Raw genomic sequence first — 21,110 nt, forward strand, 5'->3', positions numbered from 1 at the left:
AGCCAGCCAGACACTGGAGAGCTCTCGCTTCCTCATTCCTTTTAGGGCAGCTATGTCTTTTTTTTTTTTTTTTTTTTATCTCTTCCACTTCAAAGTAAAAAATCTGTAAACTACTAGGAGTGGAAAACATGACATTCAGCCCATAGGTGAAGGCTCTGATTAATGTCATAGGTGGGATGTGTGAACAAGAAATTGTGTTATTCTGTGCATAAACATCACTTTATTTTCTAAAGTGGTAATTTCAAGTGCCTCTTTTTGCATCCTGTTTGAGTGCTGTTTCCCCTCCCACGTGCCATCTGCTCTGTCCACCAGCACCACACGTTGATTAGCACCCCTGGATGTGGGACACTGTTACAGAACCAGAAAGAAACCCAAGACAGTCCCTTCCTTGAGGAACAATCACTGTCCAAAGCCAGGTTAGTTTCCTTTGGAAGTAGAAAGAAAACTCCCTCGAGTCAGTTGTCAATATAGTAACCCCCTCCTCCTTTCTGTAACTCCTGGTCAAAAGTATTGATACTTAATTTACAGTCAGAGCAGCTGTCATTCTGACACAGAAGGAAAACAAACAAAAAATTCCTTTGATCAGACCAACTTAAAGTAGGAAAGAGAAGGTGAATTTCATTTGTGGATCACTCTTCTGCATAAGAGAATTTCTGATCTTTTCTATAGATCAAGGGCTATATATGAAACCACTCAAATGCCTCGACACGAGAATGGATGCATAAATTGTGATCCATTCACCTAGGGAATGAATGTTGTATAGCACTGACAATGAACAGCCTATGACTATAGCCAACAATATGGTTGGATCTCATAATATGACGCTGAGCAAAAGAAGCCAGACGTGAAAGTGTATATCCTGCCGGCTCCCATTAATGCAAAGCACAAAATTAGCAAAAGTCGTCTGTGCTGTTGGAAGCAAGAGTAGCAGTTTCCCAGAGGGGATGGTAATGACTTCCAGGGGCCAGCGGGGGGCTTGGTGATGGTCCATTCTTGATCTGGGTGGTGCTAGGCTTATGTGCACACTTCCCTATTTATGTAATTTTTCAATAAAAAGTTTTAAAATAACTTGGCTTCATTTATCATCAGCATCTTTAATTTTAAGACTTTTCCACATTGTCAGTTCTTTTGTCGTTTTACTGAAAGGAGGTGATTATGGGGCAGACTTTGGGAAACTGAAGCACAGAGAGGTCGAAATTTGCTCTGTAACTCAGCGGCTCGGTGGGGACCTAGGGACAGATCCTGGTTTTCAGGCTTCCAGCTGGGGGATCCCTCTCTGAAAGCCACCACAGTGCTAGAGTTCACCCAGTGTTCCCAGGGCAGCTGTAGAGGCCACCACTCTTTCAGCATCCCTCTCCTGCCTTTATAAACCTCCAAAGTGAACTCACTGATTTTTTTAATTGAAAAAGGGCATTTACACTGTGCCCGGCCTAGTGCTAGGCATATAGTAGGTACTAAATAACTAATTTCTGAATATATACATGTCCTTATAAAATAGCCAAAATAGAATATTACTATAATGTTCTATATATCATAGAATATATATGTGATGTATATTCATTGCTAGTATGTATTTTCTAAACTTTTTTTTTTCCTGACAAACGGACTTTTCAAATTTTTGTAAGAAACTTAATGTACTTACTGTTCTTTTTTTTTTTTTTTTTTTTGAGATGGAGTTTCGCTCTTGTCACCCAGGCTGGAGTGCAATGGCCGATCTCGGCTCACTGCAACCTCTGCCTCCTGGGTTCAAGTGATTCTCCTGTCTCAACCTCCTGAGTAGTTGGAATTACAGGCACGCGCCACCATGCCTGGCTAATTTTTGTGTTTTTAGTAGAGATGGGGTTTCACCATGTTGGCCAGGCTGGTCTGGAAATCCTGACCTCAGGTGATCCACCCACCTTGGCCTCCCAAAGTGCTGGGATTACAGATGTGAGCCACTGTGCCCAGCCTCAGCATCTTTTAAAAATACATAACATGAATGGTATGATGACCTGCAGAAATGGTTACATCGACGGACTTTTCTTTTTCTTCTGGGACCTACCGTGGCTAGTTAAGCACCCAGGGAACTATCTAGGATGAAAAGTTAGTAGCAAATATGGCAACAGAATTAGGGCCCCTCCATTTTTTGAAACAGAAATATGTTTTGGCTCTTCTTATTGACACAACTGATGGTGGGAAAGCCCAGAGGGAGGTGCCATCCTTTGGGGTCCCTGGGAGATTTTGACAGTCAACATCTAATGAATAGGTACATTTTGTGACTGAAGGAAAGCCACCATTGTTGGCTGGTGCTGCTGGGGGACTGAGGAGACGTTCTCCTTTATGACTGTGGCCCCGCCTGCATATGGCGCCTACTGTGGAAAGAGAAAGAGTTGTGAAGGGCAGGTGCTGCACCCTCAACTCTGAAAATCTCACAGTAATTTTGATCGCAGTTTTACGAACACTAGGAGAAACATTTATAAATACAGTGTAAAATTTGGAAGCAGTCATGCCAAAAGTTAGAAAAAAAGATGGAAATGTTAGATTCACTTTTTCCATATTCTTGTCTCCCACACATCTCTTTGAAAAGCAAGCTCTCATCGTCCTGCATAGTAAGAGTCTTCAGAACGTGGAAAGGAACTTCAGTGGCTTTTGCTGGGTTGGGCTGAAGGAAACCCCAGTGAAACCCACACCTGTAAAGATGCTTCTCACAGTGGGACTTTTATCACTTGGGTCCTGGTCACAATCAATTTTTCTGCAAATAATTGGCTTTGCTTTTCTTGTGGTGAGTCTCTAAGGACAGTGAGTTCCGTTCTGGGGACTGTGAGTTCTATGCTGTGTACATGTGTGCTTTGGAGGGTGACTGGAAGCACCATCGTTCCTTCCCATACTTTCAGGCTCAGTTACCGCTTCAGTCTGGACTGTTGTGAACAAGAATATGGAAGTCATTTTCCCCACATTGTTTACCCAGCTTGCCTGGGAAACACCAACTGGAGGATCAGAGTCCGGCTCTTCAGTTTGAACTCACTTTCCCTTTCTTTTCCTGGGACCACCCAGTGATTCAGAGCCCTGCATTCTGTAATGAGATTAATGTCAACAGTTTCCTGCGTTGAAGATTATTTTCCCAAAGAGTTCATGATTTCCTTCAGGACTTCTCCATCACCCCAGTGTCTGGCTACCTAATGATTGATTAACAGGTTGATCTTCTAGAAAGCTCAAATTACAATTTCTTTTTTTTAAAAAAGGGCAATCCAGCCTTTTCTCTGATTATCCGTCCTCCCCATCTCCCACTTGTCCTATGTTTTAGCCACACAGGCTGTTGTCATCCCCTAAAAGTGTGCTTCTGAGTCTCCAGGCCTTTGATAAATTGTTCCCTCCTCCTGAAATGCCATTCACCCCATCTGCCTTTTGGAATTCTGCCCTTCCCTCGGAATCTAGCCCAAGTCCCATCTCCTCTAAGAAGGGACTTTTCTAGATTGAATTAAACTTCCTTCCCCGGCCCTGCATAGTGGCTGCACCCAGTAGACTGTGAGTCTACTTTTTTCATCTTTTATTCTTACAAGTGCCTGGCTACACAGTAGGCATTTGCTATACTTTAATTACTACTAAAACTGTGTGATAAAATAAAACATTTAAATCTCACTGTACGTTTGCTGGTATTGCAATTTGTTACTCAGACTTTTTGTCACTTAGCCTTTGACTGTTTCGTTTCATGGAGAAAGACTACCTCTTTGTCACGCTGTAACAGAGACCATCGTTGCAGAATTTGAGCTGGAGACAGCCTCTCCTTGCACACACCACGGGCTTATGTCGATACCAATGTTGTGGGATTAGACACATGGACTCTCTAGCTCTGTGGTGAGGAAGGAGGCCTCGCCTTAGGTGGACTTGAGCATCAGCTTCTGTCAGTGAATCTGTCAGGAGGGCGCGACCACACCTGTCCAGCCTCTCACCTCCCACCCTCCAAGGACCAAAGCCTTACCAGTGTTCTCACCTTAGACTCCCTAGTTCTGTGTGCTCTGGGAGGTGTGGACGTCCCCAGAGCCATGCTCCTCACTGTCTGGTGGCAGAGGAGGACTTGGCATAAAGGACTCCGGGGGCTGGGGAGTTGGTGCTCACTTTGAATGACGGTCTTGGATTCACTAATCTGCAAAGTACCCAACCTGCAGAATCTTTTATGCGGTGACTTTGGTTATAGCGAATTAGCAATAAAACTCCTTGCCTGCCTCTCCTCTAAGAAACTTCTAGGAAAGTCTGTGGGTGGGGAAGATATGCCTGGAAGAGACGTTCTCACCTCTCTGCAGGCCCCGGGCTCATAGATGCAGGCAAGGACTCAGTCTCGGCTATGGTAAATACAGTTCAGTCCTTTAAGGTCATTTTTTTATTTTTATTTTTTTTCCTGGAAGGAGAAGGGCTGCCTTCCAGGGAACTTCTCAGAGGTTTGCTGGGACCCTGGCATCCCTGAAATAATGTCAAGCATCATTTCATCTTGCAAAATAATTTGCTGTCTCCACAAATGCCTGCATTTCTGCAGTAGTGGAAGCAGACATTTCAAATTTGCCCCCTTAGATATTTGCAATTATGAATTTATCTTTGTGTTGGAATACAAAATAGGCTCAGCATAAAATAATATTTGAAGAACGCTGTGTTTTCAAAAGCTGGCTTGAAAACTAAGAAAGGCTCAAACAAAATGTTCTTTTTAAACTGGCTTCTCCACTTATTAAGATCAAGATGAAGAATTAAAAATAAGACATCCTGAGATTAGGTGATTAGAAGCTGTATGGCTGATGACACAAACTGCTATGGGACCCAGGCAGGGCCTCACCTTAGCTGCGTTATCACTGCTATGGGACCCAGGCAGGGCTTCATCTTAGCTACATTATCAGTGCTGTGGGACCCAGGTAGGGCTTCAGCTTAGCTGTGTTTATCACTTTAAGAACTAAAGAATGTGGCTAGGCGCGGTGGCTCACGCCTGTAATCCCAGCACTTTGGGAGGCCGAGGCGGGCAGATCACGAGGTCTGGAGTTTGAGACCATTCTGGCCAACATGGTGAAACACCGTCCCTACTAAAAATACAAAAAATGATCTGGGCATGGTGGCACACGCCTGTAGTCCCAGCTACTCAGGAGGCTGAGGCAGGTGAATCACTTGAACCTGGGAGGCGGAGGTTGCAGTGAGCCCAGATCGCACCACTGCACTCCAGCCTGGCAACAGAGCGAGACTCCGTTTCCAAAAAAAAATAAAAAATAAAAACAAAAAAACTAAAGAATCTTTTCTTTCTGTTAATATTTTGGCCTGAAAAATTGCACAAAGCAAACATGATGTCAAAAAAGGCATGTCAGCAGCCTTGAACATCAGTTAACTACAATATGATTTGGTAGGTTATTTTTTTGAAGAAACAGAGAGAAAACTATGAAAGCTGAGGTTCTTTGTTAGCAGTCTACAAAATTCATGTGCGGCATTTGTAAAAATCTGAACCAAAAAAGTAGAAATGGTGGAAAAATGTTTAGTTTGCCCCATGCTTTTAAAATGCCTTTTAAAGATATATTTACTGTAGTTGACTTTGGTTTTTTTACTGAGCACTTTTTTTCATTTGTCATATGAAAAAAATTATCCAGGGCTTTTACCTCCCTGTGTAAATTTTAAAAAAGAAAAGTATTTGTTATTTTGAATGTGTGTGGTCCCCTTCTCAAATATGTGCCTTATTTGGTGTCTCCTAAGAAAATCTTTCAGTGATGCCCTCCCAAGCGGCCCCTGCTCCTCGGGGTTGGGGAGCGTAGCCACTAGGCACGCAGCTCCTGCCAGGGGAAGCAGTAAGGGGGTCTCCAACCTGAAGACAAACTCTCACCTGGCCGGAGCGGGCTTGCCAGTGCTCAGGGCACTGTGCTCATTGGTGGCTTCACATCTGATTTTCACCTTTTCACCCAGGTTCAGCTAGCAACCATTTAGCAAGTCCTAACCCTTTGTGGCTGGATCTGTGGAGTGCTTTCTTTTCCTGGCAATTGTAGCCTTCCTGATGGACTAGTCCAGACTGGTTCTGATTTAGACTCTAGGACCAGTCCGGGGGAAGGGTTTAAAGCTAGTGTCATCTTCTGTGTGAAAAGACTTTGGGCAGAGGGGCAAGGGAAAGCCACGTAATTTTTGCAAACCTGATGCTGCCTCCTGGGCTTTTCTTACAGAAAAAAGAATCATAAGATTTCTCCTTCTGTTTTTGGGTCATAAAACATTATGTAACACACTAGAAAGCATTATATATATATATATATATATATATATATATATATATATATATATTGAGATGGAGTCTCGCTTTGTTGCCCATGCTGGAGTGCAGTGGTGTGATCTTGGCTCATTGCAACCTCTGCCTCCTGGTTCAAGCAATTCTCTGCCTTAGCCTCCTGAGTAGCTGGGATTACAGGCACCCGCCACCACACCCGGCTAATTTTTGTATTTTTAGTAGAGACGAGGTTTCACCATCTTGGCCAGGCTGGTCTTGAACTCCTGACCTCGTGATCCACCTGCTTCGGCCTCCCAAAGTGCTGGGATTATGGGCGTGAGCCACCGCGCCCAGCCATGATACATATTTAAAAAAATTTCCATATCTTTCCTAAGTTTGCATATGTTAACTGGAAAACTGAGCCCAGAAGCCCTTTCTCTGAGTTGTAGCCTTTGTGAGATCTTCCATAAATCTCAAACAGCAACCATTTCTCAAATGTGCAGTGCAGTGCTGCTCCAAGTTGATCGTGTATCAGAATCACCTGGAGGTTCATTCAAACCTAGACTGTGGCCTCCACCTTGGAGCGTCTGATTCGGCAGGTCTGGGGAGAGGCCTGAAAATGTGCATTTGTAATGAGTACCCAGTGACGCTGATGCAGCTGGTCTGAGGGCCACACTCTGAAGGATGGCTGTGGAAGCACAGTGAGACCTCATTTAATGTCATCCATAGATTCTTGGAAACTGTGACTCTAAGCAAATCAACATATAACGAAAACAATTTTCCCATAGGCTAACTGATGATGTAAACAAGAGTCAAGTTCCTGTGGCATATTTCTGGTCACAAAAGGATCACTGAACTTTTCAGTAAAGACCCAGAACACTTCAAATATTAAACATTGAAATAAGTGTGAGCTATACGTACATTTAGGAAAGATGAATAAAAACAAAGAGGTTCATTATTTACCTGCTCATTCCGGTTCAGGGTCTGGGGTGACAAGAGACCATCCTGGCGGCTCAGCTGCCACCCCATCGCAGGGCACACACACACACACACCTAAGCTCACTCAACCTGGGACCACATAGACACGCCAGTTCACCAAACGGCACAGCTTTGGGATGTGGGAGGAAACCAGAGGACCCAGAGGAGACCCATGTGGATGTTGGGGGAGCATGGAAATTCCACACTGAGAGTGGCCCTAGCCGGGAAGAAATTGTTTTTCTTCATCCACGTGATAATGAAATGACATTGAACAAAATGATGTTATTTGAGGGCCTGCTGTATCATGAAAAAGTATAAAGTAAAATGTATTTAATATATTCCTGCTTCCTGGCTTTGGAGTTTATTTAACAGCATTTTTATAATCACTAGGTTATTCCATGATTCTTTGCTAGCTTTCACATTCTATCTTGCCCCTTGAAATTAGAGTGCACGTCCTTAAATTGAAGCAATTCATTCTTACACCCCAAGACAAGCCTGGGGTGCACAGTATGAAGTACACAAATATCCATTTTTAAGAATGAGTAAAACAGGTGCCCAGCCTGAAGCTGTACTTCTGCTTTTTTGGATATTTGGACACATTTCTTCTTCTGATTGCTATGCTCAACCATGTTTTCCCAGACAAAAGCTGAGGGCTACTCCAAAGGAATCGTTTACACTTTTATGTTGAGACTAAGCCCTAGACCTTTCACTAGGTGGCTAAACAGAAAAGAGAAGGCATCTACTGCTTGGCTCACTTAGAGCCCCGAGATCTAACTCAACAGAGGCTTTGCTAATTTTACTTAATTTTTTCAAATAAATGTGGTATTTCCCTATTGGTGACTCACTTTCAATGGCCTGGGTTAAAGAAGCCAAATAGACCACCAGGTGCACAAACTTGTCTTGAACCTAAGAGCCAGCTGTATGTCCACAGGGTGTCTGTTTTTTGTGAGAGAGCTCAGCTCTCCACAAATGCCCCTTGGAAGATCCCTAAACACTTGAAGGTGAGCGTCCTTGACCACCACCTACAAGAACACTCGGTGTGTGTGTGTGTGTGTGTGTGTGTGTGTAACATTATCCTTTCATGATGCATGTTTACCATGTACAAATGACCAGGTCGACAAAGTAAATAAGGCGTTAGTTGAATCTCTCTGACAATTGAGAAAAGGCAGTTTAAAGTTTAAATATCAGTCCTTCTCAAACTTGGCTGCACGTGAGAATCCCCTGGGAAGCTTTTTAAGAATAATCAATGCCCACACCTAATCTTTGACCAATAAAATGGAAATTTCTGAAGATGGGATTTCAGGATTTAAAAAAATTCTCCAGAGAATTCCAACATGCAGCTTAACCAGTGATCTCAGCCACAGTTTTTGGGGTCAACTGATCTGTCAGTTTTATAATGGGATCCTTTTCCACTGTAACCACAGGCACTGGGCAATCTTAGAAGCAGCAGGTACCTTGTCCGCCTGGGTGGGAAGCTGAGCCTCAGCGTCCCTCCATTGAGCAGCGTCATCTCAGGAGCACTATTTCCCTAACTTACCCCTTCTCACCCACAAAGTGAGAGAGCTGAGGTGACTTAGAATCTGCTGCAGTCTTGTGGTTAATGAAATGTAGCCATAATTCTTTGAGGCGGCTTCTATCAAGACACGGAGTCTACTTCCCCACTTTATGTGAGGCTGCCCTCATGACTTGTAGAATGCAGAAAAAAGGATACTGTGCTCCAGTGGCCTCAAAGTTTCCACCTTTGCCCTCTTGAATGCAGCCCTGAGATAGCCATGTGAGGAAGCCATACAAGCTTCCTGGAGGATGAGAGACCACGTGGAGGAGAGACAAGGTGCCCCGCCTACAGCCAACACCAACTCTCAGACGTGTCTGTAAGGCCGTCTTGGGCTATCCTGAATGTCATCTAAGTGAGACTGTGTGAAACCAACAGTAGAACTGCCCAGCCAACCCATAGAATCCTGCTAAATCAGAAATTGATGCTGTTTTAGGAGACTGAGTTTTTGGTGGTTATTATTCAGCAATAGGTGCCTGAAACAAATAGTGACTCCATAAATTGTTACCATGACTTTTGCACATGCACCCCCAGGGTAACATTGCAATGCACTGCAAATGCAACTTTAAAAAGCACTGATTTAGCCTCGTTCTCGGTGGAAGCAATCCAGCTTTATTTTAAAGCATCTTAGTGAGCTACTGGTACAGTATTTCTCACAGTGAGCCCATGATGCATTTTTTAGTGTGTTTAAGATAATAAAGTTTAAAATAGACCAGAGAGATGTAAAATAAAAATCAATCAGTGGTGGATGCTAAAAAAATCTGTGTTTATGGATACAAATGACATACAAGGGAATTTTCAGGATGCAAAACTAAAGGGTGGAGTATCCAGAACTTTGGGTAGAACTTTCAGAAATTCCAAAGAAAGACTGACATTCTTTGGGTACTCGAAAAGTTGAACTGAGATGCTTCTGGAAACTTAATTTTATTATTATTTGTACTCAGTCAATAAATACTTTTTGAGTCCCCACAAGGTGCATGGAGCTTTACTGGGTATTGAGTTGGAAAATGGACATGGCTCCCAAACTCAAGGTGTGTTTCACGTTCCTATCTCATCCTTTCAGTTTTTCAAGTTATTAGCTGCTGTCAACAGGCATTTCTTAATCCTAACAGTTGGGATTGACATTTAGTTCTTCTGGAAATGATCGTGGTTCTTCAGTGCAAAGAGGGAGCCAAGGTTCCCAGGAGGATGCTGTGGAGCGTGTGTTGGGCTGTGACCAGGAAGGGCCCTGTCACACCGTTCAGAACAGAGTCAGGAGGGGTGGCACGTTTCATTTGACAGTGTAGACAAGGGGCTTCTACTGGGCAACAGCCATGTGATTCAGCGATCTAGAATTAATTCAGGGAGGAGGCTTTGCCTTGTGACTAGCCACTCCAACTTTTATCAGTTCCTCATATTATACACACACACACACACACACACACACGTCTGCTGGGGCTGCCACAACAAAATACCACAGACTGGATGGCTTAAACAATAGGAATGTGTTCCTTCCAGTCCTGGGGTCTAGGAGTGACCAAGGTGTGGGCAGGGTTGCTTTCTCCGAGGCCTCTCTCCTCGGCTTGCAGATGGCCATCCTCACTGCACCCCGCCTTAGTCTTCCCTCCGTGTGCACATTCCTGGGGTCTCTCGTGACCACATTCCCTCTTATAGGGGCGCCAGTCGGACTGGAGTAGGACACACTCTAACTGCCTCACTTTAACTTCACCACCTCTTTAAGAGCCTCCCTCCAAACACAGTCACATTTGGAGGTGCTGAGGGCTAGGGCTTCCACAGAGGAATTTTGGGGAGACACAATTCAGCTTATAAATATACATATGTATATATGAATACACATATAGGTGTACATATATATACTTTTAAGTTGACCAGAAGTATGCCTGCCTTTGTTTCTCTGTCAGGGGGTTGGTATCAGTTCTCTGCCTTGTGGACCACCCTACGATGTGACAGATACAGACAAAGGGAAGGGGCAGGAGGGTGGTTTGAAAGCAATAGACACTCAAGTCAGACTCAAGTCAGAATCGCTGAAGGCAGAGACCAGGAAAGCTCCAGGAAGTCTGGAGCTGGCAGTAGTTACAGAAACTCAAATCTTTGCATCCAGGGACGACACAAAGCTGTGGGCCAGCCCCACAGCATCAGGAGGGCATCAGTTTGCACACTTCTGAGCAACTTAAGTGGGACAAAAACCTCACCTTCTCGAGTGTGATTGCTCAAGTTCCTATTCAGAAATAATTGTCAAAGAGGAAATTACATTTTTTTTGGTGGCTCTTTTCCTTCTTCTCATTTTTAAACTCTCTAGACTGTGATAGGCAGATAGGAGTTTTGCTTCCTTAAATAAAAGCCACTTAGTTCCTGTTTTCTGTCATTGGAGGCATTTCAAATAAAAAGCCAGGTTATCAGATAGACATGAAAAACCTACTTCCTAACTGAAGGGGAATTCTGCAGATAACTAAGGCATCTGAGAATAGGGATTGAGGATGTCTGCATGAAGTCCAAAAACATGTATTCATTTACAAACTCAACAGATTGTTTTCTAGGATTTACTCACTACTCATGTCCGGGGAGCCTTTTTCCAAATAAGTCTGACGAAGACCTTTGCTCAGCTTTTATGGGAGAAGCTTTTGAAGCCAGCCAGAGGGGAGACTTCCCACAGCCTTCCCCAGGAAGGGCTGGAGCCATCACAGCAGGAGGTGAAGTGCTCCTGATGGCCATGGATGAGAGAAGACAGGGTTTTAAAAAGGAAATATGAAAAGCCTAACCCAGGAACAAACAGGGAGACGATGTTAACATCGAAGTCCTGAAAGTGGAATTGTCAGCAAAAATGGCCAGATGAAAACATCAGATCCTGAAGACTCTGCATCCCATGGGCAGAAGTCAACATGAGGAGACTGGGGGATGCTGCCTAGGTTCCCAGAGAGTCCTGAGTGGGACAGCTTCCTGCAGGTTTTCAGCCCTATAGTTAGTCTGCCTTTCTGCACACTTTTGTTTGTTTGTTGTGTTTTGATCATGATGGGATTGAAAGCTTTAAAGAAGGCAGATTCCAAGAGCTTGCGCGAATTTCTGCAATGGTCCCTGGATGCCAAGATTTATACATTTTACTCAGAGCTCATTAAATTAGTAAAATATGTAAACATTTCCTGTACTGCTTTTTCTCAACAGGGAAACCACTTTTTCCCCTGAAAGAGAGCCATGTCTGAGACACACAATCACACAGGAGCCTGAGTTTCTTCTGTGGTGATGAAGGGACCTGCTTGGCGTGAGTGTGACTGTCTAAGAGCAGAGGGTCCTCAGATGTCTTTCTGGGAGCCCTGCCTGGTGTCCCTCAGCTGGTCTGCAGTGTTCTGCGGCGAAACACAAGCACGGCAGTCTCTTCCCAATCCACAGACCAATTTAACTTGGTAGAGAAAACTTGCTTAGTTTTACATTTTCTCCCCATATTTACAACAAATTTGCAACTCACATTTGTCTATGTTGGAATCTACTCCATGGTACTATTTGCTTTGGCATAAAGTTGCCAAGTTATTTTACAGCGAACGTGTTAAACTTTCATAGTGATCAAAAAAACTTTCCTGTGACTTTCAGACACTCTGGTCCTTGAACAAGGGTGTCCCCTGCGGTGGTCTGCTTGACTGTCCTTCCATGAGGGCAGGGGCTGTGTCCTGTTAATGTTGACATCTTCTCCGTAGGACTCGCATATAGTCGGCATTCAGTAAAGGCTCATGGACTAGATGAATTCTGGTAGGGTCCATCTTTGAGCATGAAGCATGTGTGGCTCTGGCTCTGCAGCTGGCGGTGACGAAATGTCATTAAAGGGCAGGGGATCCATGAGCCCCAAGAGTCAGAAGGGAGGAGGAGGCAGAGTTACCTTCTGGTTTCTGGGACTTTATGTACCAGGCTCTACCCAGATGTGGAGGGAGGACATATTTCCTCTGTGGTAGTGAGTATGGTTTTGCCTGTGGTCCATTTTGGAAGTCATACTTCCATTTTGGAACTCTATCCTAGCTGCCCTTGGTAGAGGAATTTCTTAAAAACTTTTACAAAAGCCCAGGAAAAGACCCTGAATGATGGGAAAAGGTGGCCACAGAACCAGGACAATGGCTGGTTCCCCAGAGTTTCTCTCTTTTTCTTTGATGGCCACAAGAATACAGAGAAACCCTTTGTCCAAAGCCAGGAAGGAGGTTCCTCACTATGAGTGGTGGTGAAAAGTGAATCTCTCCTTAAGGAACAGAAAGTGATGGACCTGGTGATAGTTGACTAGTTGGGTGCGGGTTAGATAAAGACTTATGAGTCAAATTTTTTTCGTATCTTTCTCAGAGCTGTATATTTCACATAGTAAAAAGTATAACTATGTTTTTCTTTCTTTTTTTTTTTTTGACGGAGTCTCGCTCTGTCGCCAGGCTGGAGTGCAGTGGCACAATCTTGGCTCACTACAACCTCTGCCTCCCGGGTTCAAGTGATTCTCCTTCCTCAGCCTCCTATAGCTGGGACTACAGGCACGCACCACCACGCCTGGCTAATTTTTTGTATGTTTAGTAGAGATGGCGTTTCACCAGGTTGGCCAGGATGGTCTTGATCTCTTGACCTCGTGATCTGCCTGCCTCGGCCTCCCAAAGTGCTGGGATTACCGGCGTAAGCCACCATGCCTGGCCAACTGTTTTTCTCTTAATGGAAAGAAAATTATTCCCAGTAAGAATTGATTTTCCTTTCTGCACCCTTGAAGACCTCTGCATCCTTTTTAGAGCTTGGATATTGGGGTTGTTGTGTCCAAGGATACTACTCAGTGAATCTGGAACATGAGAATCACCTGGGGAGCTCCCAGTGATCCTAAGGCCTGTGTTGGACCCCGTCCAATTGCTTCAGAATCTTTGATTCAGGCATCAGTATTTTAAAAGTTTGTCAAAGGGTTCCAAAGTGAAGACAATACTGGGAACCACTGCCTGGAGTCCACTATAGTCCTCAAATGCAAAGGTTTCGATTTTTAAAAAATGTTCAAAGGTTTCTTTTACTTGGAAAAAGTGTATTTTAAAAAATAATCTCATAACTCAAAAGTTACCAAAGGGATTTTTCCCCTTAAACTTTCCATTAATAAAAAACAAAGCAAACTTATACTGAAAACAATTATGAGAAAATTCAGCCCAAAGTATAAATTTCCAGAAAGTTATGGGCAAGTGAAAAAAAAAGGCAAAAACTATCACTGAAAGAAAAAATGCTTCTTACAGGAATTTCATTTTAAATTCATTTGCAATGAATGTCTAATTTCAAAGGTGGATAAACAGCATTTGCCAAAAGTCCCACCTCTGGTGGTGCTAAGAAGCTCTGTGTCGAGTGATGGAAATGCCCACAACAGAGTTAACTCAGTCTGACTCAATGTGGGTTGTAAAAAAAGAAATTAACAAATTTTAACAGTAAGAGCACAAGTGGGCGACAAAATGACTAGCAACAAAATGACTGGTTGAAAAGGATTATCTTGCCAGCCAGGATGGATGGTTCATTTTGCAAACACAACTTTTCTAAATACCATGTCAGCCTTATCTTTTGGTGGCAAAAGAAATGCGTGTTTCCAATTAGTTAGATAATAATACTACACTCTGCAAGGCTCTAGACTACTCTGCAAGGAGCAGAAAAAGTGGATGTAATACATCAGTTATTGACATGGCACAACTGCACCAAGTAATTGTTAACTCTTTGCATTGTATTAATCTGGCACAAGACATTGAGTTCACTGATTTTTGTGACATCAGCTTCCCATTAGCTGCAGGACAAGTAGAAATTCCTCGGGCTGATGTTTAAACCCTTCCATGATGAGGTCACACTGTGCCTTTCCATCCCTGTACCCCTCTGGTGCCTTTTTTTGGGCCAGTCTTCCTAAAATTTTTCTAGTGAAGAGACACAATGACAAATGAGAGTCTAAGAGAGTCTTCCAAGCCCTCTGTTTTCCCCTCTCTACCATTACTGGGGTCTTCCCCTAGGTCAGACTCTGTTACACATTTTACAAATTGATCTTCTTTGCGCCTAACTGTAAACCTGAGAAGTGGGAATTATTATTCTCTTTTTACTTATGATCCCATGTCACTGCTGAAGTCTCCTTCTTACTATACCAGGGTTTGTCTTCATAATAAAGAGAGTACTTTTTCACTCTCAAATCACCAAAGTTGAGGTGCAGGGAGATGCTTAGTCCTGGGTCATGCTAATCTCTTGGATGCTTTTGACTGAGCACACATGTTTGCAAGTGAACTGGAGTGAAATAACTCAGGAGTAGGCCAAGCTGGAATTGCTCTGCAGGAATGGAGAGGTTGGGCATTCCTTGTTCAACTTTTCTGTTGCGTTGCTTAACTCAGTGTCGGTCATGGCCATGACAGTGGGGATGATGGGAGTAGCTTATGGAACAGAAAGGAAGGGACGGGCAGATACCAAATCCCGTTCAGCCCTCCTCTGCTATGCCTGCTGCCTTCTGTGGGCGAAGGGTGCTTTGCATCTCTGGGCCTTCATCCCTTTTGTCCCTCTACTGAAATGTCCTTTCCACTCTTCTCCAGAGGCCCAATCCTGCCTCTCCCCACAAGGCCCAGCTCAGAATGCCCCCTGCCCCTCACTCCCAAATCCTCCTGTTTCTCTCAATGAGGTTAATTGTCTACAGTGGCTGTCCCTCAGAAAGATATGTCTAAGTCCTAACCTACACTACCTGTGCAGGTGATCTCATCTGGAAATAGAATCTTTGCTGATGTAATTAAGGTAAGAATTTTGAGATGAGATCATCCTGGATCAGGGCGGGCCCCAAATCCAATGATGGGTGTCTTTAAAATGAAAAAAGGAGAAGATTCACAGAGGAGAAGCCGTGTGAGGACGGAGGTAGAGACTGAAATGATATGTCTACAAGCCAAGGAGCACGGGGGATGCCAGGACCACTGGAAGCCAGGAGAAGGCCCGGACACGTTCTCCCTTAGAGCCTTCCAGGGGCACCCACCCAGCGGAACCATTGACTTTGGACTTCTAGCCTCAGAGCTGTTTGTGGTAATATGTTACAGCGCCCCTGGAAATGAATACACTGCCTTTTCCTGAACCCTCCTATTATTCTATCTTATTTTCTCTTGAGACCCATCAGTTCTGACACTATGTTTTATTTTTTCACACACACGTTTGCCTTCTACCAGATCACAACCCCCAGAGGGCAGGATCCAGCTTGACTGCCCTCATGCCACCTCTCTCGAGGATTCCTGAAGGGTTGGTACTCTGGTAACGTCTGCATGGTACTGCACGAGGAAGCTGGAACACCAATGAGTTAATGCCCCTGAAGGGACTTGACCGACTCAGAGGGAGCTGGAGCACTTCCTTGGCCTCCATGGCAGCCCCTCCCCTCCATGGCTGGGTCAGCCTGATTCTGGCTCAGCCCTGAGACTTCTTTGTTGCTTCAAGTCTTAGGATGTCCTCACCCAACCTCCCTGGTAGACTTCAGACAGCACTGGGTGAGGGGCTTATCCTCTTTGCACCCCCGTTGTCCTCATCAGCACTTAGAGCCCTTGAGGACTTGGTCTCCAGCCAGATTTCAGGCTCAGTTTGTCTTATCTATCTGCTTGGCCAGTCCCCCAGCCCCCTGTCCCTACGGCGAACTCTCTGACTGCAGTGCAGTGATACCAGCCCCTTGGCAGTGGGTTGATTTGCGTGCCCACCTGCCCCCAACCTTATTTATGTGTTGGAGTCCCCAGTACCTCAGATTGTGGCCTTACTTGGAGATAGGATCGCTACAGAAGGAATTTGGTTAAAGTGAGGTCTTTAGGGTGGGCAATCCAGGATGACTGATATACTCACAAAAACTAGAAATTTGAGCACAAATATCTATAGAGGGAAGAGGATGTGAAGACGCAGGGAGAAATCAGCCATCTACCAGCTGAGGAGAGAGTCCTGGAACAAACTCTTCTCTCACAGCCTCAGAAGGAACCAACCCTGCTGAAACCTTGATCTTGGACTTCCAGCCTCCAGAACCGGGAGATGTACATTTCTGCCATTTAACCCACCCAGTCTGTGGTCCCTTGTAATGGCAGCCCTCGCAGGCGACCACTCTAGTAGTTCTCAAACCATCCAAACCCTTCCCTGGGGGCAGGCGCCATGCTCAGAGGTTTACCTGAATTATCTCATTTAATTCTCTTAAAAACACAGTATCTGAAGTTCCTTTTTATGAAAAGAAGTGTTGTCTATGCTGGTTGGCCTGTGCTGACATTGTAAACGAACCCATCTGAATGAATCAAAAACAGCATCCACAGGATTGCATGATATCCCAGAGACTACAACGGGAGGGACAGTTCAAAGGGCATAGCCATGCTCAGGCCAGCGTGAGTGGAGATGCCAGGGCTTCTTGTGGTCATCTGATATTAGAGAGGGTGGAACTTCCCACATTAGTAAGAGAAAGAATTTTTTCTAACTTGGAGGAAGCCATTCTGCAAGGAGAAAATCCATTTGTGACGCCCAGTTTGAAAGACTCTTACCTCACATGTGACTAGGGCATCTGTGTCAGAAAGGAAGTGGGTGACTTATTGTATATCAAGTGCTCAGAAGAGTGACAGGCACATAGTGAGTTCTGGGTAACTGTGGACCATTATTATTATTAGTATTCTAAAGTTTCTCTGTCAAGAAAGAGTGTCACAAACAATGATGGCTCTTACCTTGTACACTATGAGCTGATCCTATGAAGTTTATAGGACCACAGTTATCTACTGCAAGGATAAAATAGAAGCCATTTTTCTAGAATATTTCAGAAAGTAAAAGAAGGTGACACAACCCCAACCATTTCCTGCCAAAGTCCTACATCTGTGGCTACAAACTTTGCGGAGCTGGTTTTTTATTGTGATGCTCAGTGAACCTCTCAGTTCTTACGTGTGGCTGCAAGCTTCTCTGCTATCATTTGGGCCTCTGTAAGGCTGCAGAGTGACCCTTCTTCATGGCCCCTCCTTTTGCAGGTGTTTATATCTGCTCTCCAGTAGAAAACCCTTCTCCACACTTTGCCATTAAGCAGTTTGCCAGAACAATTTGAAGCAAATAGGGAGGTTGTGGGAGAGTTCCCAAGTCACCCCTCAGAGAGGGACTGAGATCAGAAACTTAGTAATTCTAACCTTATCAATCATCTTGGCTGTGAAGACCATCTTCACTGGCCTGGATCTTCCTTCCCCCAACCAAAACAAAAAACCAGTTAGCAGCCAGCACTTGCACCACACACCTGCTAAGTGCGAGAAATTCTGTGTTGGTTATTTCTATTTAAGCTACCTCATTCTTAGTTCTCTAAACTATGTGTGACAGCAGCTCATTTATTCTTCCTCAAAATTCTGTAGTGCAGATAAAGCTACTTCCTTAATGGATGAGGAAACTGAGTGAAATTTGCCTGGGTAAAATACTCAGGAAAAGACAGATTTAGGATTCCAATGTTTGTCTTCTTGGCTTCAGGTTCTAGGCTATTTCCAAATCCCCTGAAGCTTCTCAGTTTGGGAGTGCCTGAGTCAGGGAGACCATTTAGGCTGGAAAGGACACAGTTGATGAAATACACTGAGAAGGTTCCATATATGAGGTCTCTCCAGAGATGTCTGGAATTCCTCAGTCAGAATCTCTGTTTTCGGCTAAGGTGCATTTACAAAGGGGCAGCAGAGGCTCTCAGTACTGACCTGGGGGGCACACAGCCCCCTGTTCCAGTGGGTCTCTAGATCAGATGGCACCACCAGCCAACGGAGGGCACAGGTGAGTATGGATGGCAGGAGGGGATGAAGAGGCTTCAAGAAGAGGCCGGAAGAGCAGGAAGAGTCAATGCAACAGGTATTGTGGGTGTTAATGGGAGCCAGGGTCTGGGCTGATTGCAGGCTGTGGGCTGGAGGGACCTGGTCTACGAGGGAGGAAGGTGGAGCACGTCTACAGCAGTGTGTGGGTCACGAGCGTCAATGGGAAAGAACATAGAAGGCAAATTCAAGCTATGTTTCTATGACCTTCGTGTCCCATATTGAAGGAACACATGCTGAGCTTTTGGAAGTTTTGTTCCTTTGAAACAGGTGACCCAGGCAACCCTTCCCAAAGCAAAGAAGAGGTCATTCTCATAATGCTGTGTACATCTCATCATCCTGGCAGCCCTTTGCCCACAGAAGAACCCTACGAACTGTGAAGGGGAAGCAGGGTGTGTAATAGAGAAATAACACCCCATTTCAACTCTGTTCTTGGCGGGAGCCTAGAGTTGCTCTGAACCTTCCCATGAAAGATGGAGACAGAGCAGCTCTCTTTTGTGTGTCCAATTTCCTACATGATAAACTGACTTATTGGGTTATGTGGTCACAAATATGCTATAAGGAAAAGAAATGCCATTGTTTGTGTAATACAATCTTTAGAGGGAAACAAAACTAACAGTTAGCTTGAGTCCGGGAATTGGTAGTGAATTACTAAAATTCAACTGTTTCTCTTCCCTTCATATCTCTGCACACAACACAATTCTTTCTTTAAAAACTAATCTGTATGAAATATGAGAAAAAGCAAAAATAGGCTATGAGGTCGTCTGGTAACAATAATGGAAGTAAATGGAGATCTAAATGCTTCCTGCAAAACTTCTTTTTGTGAGAGCTGGAATCTGTCAAGGACCCAGACTTTGCTAGGATGACTGTCTTCAGAGCCTTCTCCCTGTCACATTCCTACTTTCAAGGGTGCCGTGCTTTGGCATAATGTATTCATTGCAAGTGACACGTCTTGGTCGAGTGTCTAGAAGACACTGTCACGTTCTCTTTGTTGTAATAGTCATGAGTCAGTGAAAGGACCAGAGGCTTCCTGAAGATCTTAGCTTTGTAAACCTGTAATTGAAACTGCTGGCACTCACGGAAACTCGGCAACACAAGGGTCAGAAGCCAGCATGAAGACCAGAGAATTTCCTAAACTGATAGTGAGATCCTGGTCTTTGTCCCCATCCTGCCTTTCCTCTCTGTCACAGGTGACAGCCTGCACGCCAGATAGATGCAGCTTCTGTTAGAATCTGTAGCTCTTGGAAGACCTGGAAAAAAGAAAATGAGAATTTCGCTGATTCTTGGATTCACTGTGAACTGCAATGGAAATGCTTCAAGGGAAGCCAGGCACCAGTGAGACCTGGGCAGCCCCCAATTAGACGCTTGGTCCGTGTGTGTCCCTTTCTATCCAGATCGGTCCTTGATTAGCCTTCTCTTCACTTTCCAGACAGCATCTGCAAAGGAAGACACACCACAAACATACCTGGATCTGAAAGTGTGAGGCGCCTGTGAAGGAACCATTAGGTGGCCTTGGTGTGACAAAGCGTTCCCTGGCACACATGACCTGAGCTTTCTACCAGGTCCTGTCTCCAAGGGGAGAAGGAACCTGTGTTGAGATATGGGCCAGCTAGGTGACACGGCTTCCTTCACAGAGCTGATGTCTCAGCATGGCTCCCACTCAGCCCCCATCACCGGCAAGTGCCAAGTTGTGGCCAAGTGTTTTGATAATAAAACAGTAACAATAAATGATAGCCACTATTTTCTCCATGACTTTGTTTTGAAAGCATCAAAAGCCAGCAAAAAGACATTCCTGCTCCCCCCACCTTCTCAGCTTTGTTGTAGGTATAAATAAAAAGTGTAATTTAACAGATCAAAAGAAAAGCAGAAGGCCAGGCAGATCATAGGCGCTTAATAATGAAAAGAAAAATTTACAAAAAGCTCAGAACGTATAAGGAGTTTGAAGGTTGAATAAGAACTCATGGGTATGCAGGGGGGTTGAGACTTTCCTTTTTAACAAGGACAAACTTGTAAGTTTCCCTTCCAGTCTCAGCAGCCACGACAAGGTACCATAACAAAATTATTTTAAGTCGGGGAAAGACAAATTCTGAACATGCAGGAAGAAGAGAAGCCCTAGAAGGAGTATATTTCTTGACTTCTGGACTCTCCTCCAGCTCTTTTTCCTAGGAACCTCCTAGCTTCAATTCAACATGAGAATTGTGGACAGAAAACAACTGTGGCTTTGGCAGGGATTAAGAAGTTGAGTGGGGGTGGCCCTCACTGTCCCTTGATTTAGGAGGGGAAGGCAGCTTTATTTTCAAGAGCAGATCTGAGCTGAATAAGAGAAATGGAACAAACAGAGAGGGCAAAACAAGAGACCCATAAATATCATTAAGCCTCAGCATGTTTTCAAAACATCTCAACCCTCCCAGAAGCACATGGTGATCCTAACACATGACAGTGAACTTGGACAATACCAGGGCCTCAAGAGGCCTTCTGGTGGTTGGTGGTGGGGGTGGGGGATGCAGAGGGAGCTGTGGAGGGTGGAGGAAGGGTTGAGGCAGGGCATTGTAGCAGTTCTCTCCTTCTCCAAAGACCAGCAGAAGGGATTCTGTTGGCTGTCTTGAAAAAGCCCAGTTACTCTGTGGGGTAGGCT

General features: G+C 44.5%; 1 protein-coding gene and 1 long non-coding RNA gene across 2 annotated transcripts in view; one reads left to right on the plus strand and one right to left on the minus strand.

Annotated features, from left to right (window-relative positions):
* Positions 1-21,110, plus strand: part of LOC103784216 (uncharacterized) — an 84,797-nt gene that overhangs the window by 44,911 nt on the left and 18,776 nt on the right. The window lies entirely within an intron of this gene.
* LOC117980746 (uncharacterized) overlaps positions 18,014-21,110 on the minus strand; it is a 58,053-nt gene continuing 54,956 nt past the window's right edge. The window contains exon 4 of the mRNA XM_034963175.3: positions 18,014-19,725. Within this exon, the coding sequence (XP_034819066.1) occupies positions 19,701-19,725 (25 nt within the window). The 3' untranslated portion in view covers positions 18,014-19,700. The remainder of the gene's footprint in view (positions 19,726-21,110) is intronic.

The sequence above is a fragment of the Pan paniscus genome, chromosome 5 (genome assembly GCF_029289425.2).
Source record: "Pan paniscus chromosome 5, NHGRI_mPanPan1-v2.0_pri, whole genome shotgun sequence".
Classification (NCBI taxonomy): Eukaryota; Metazoa; Chordata; class Mammalia; order Primates; family Hominidae; genus Pan; species Pan paniscus.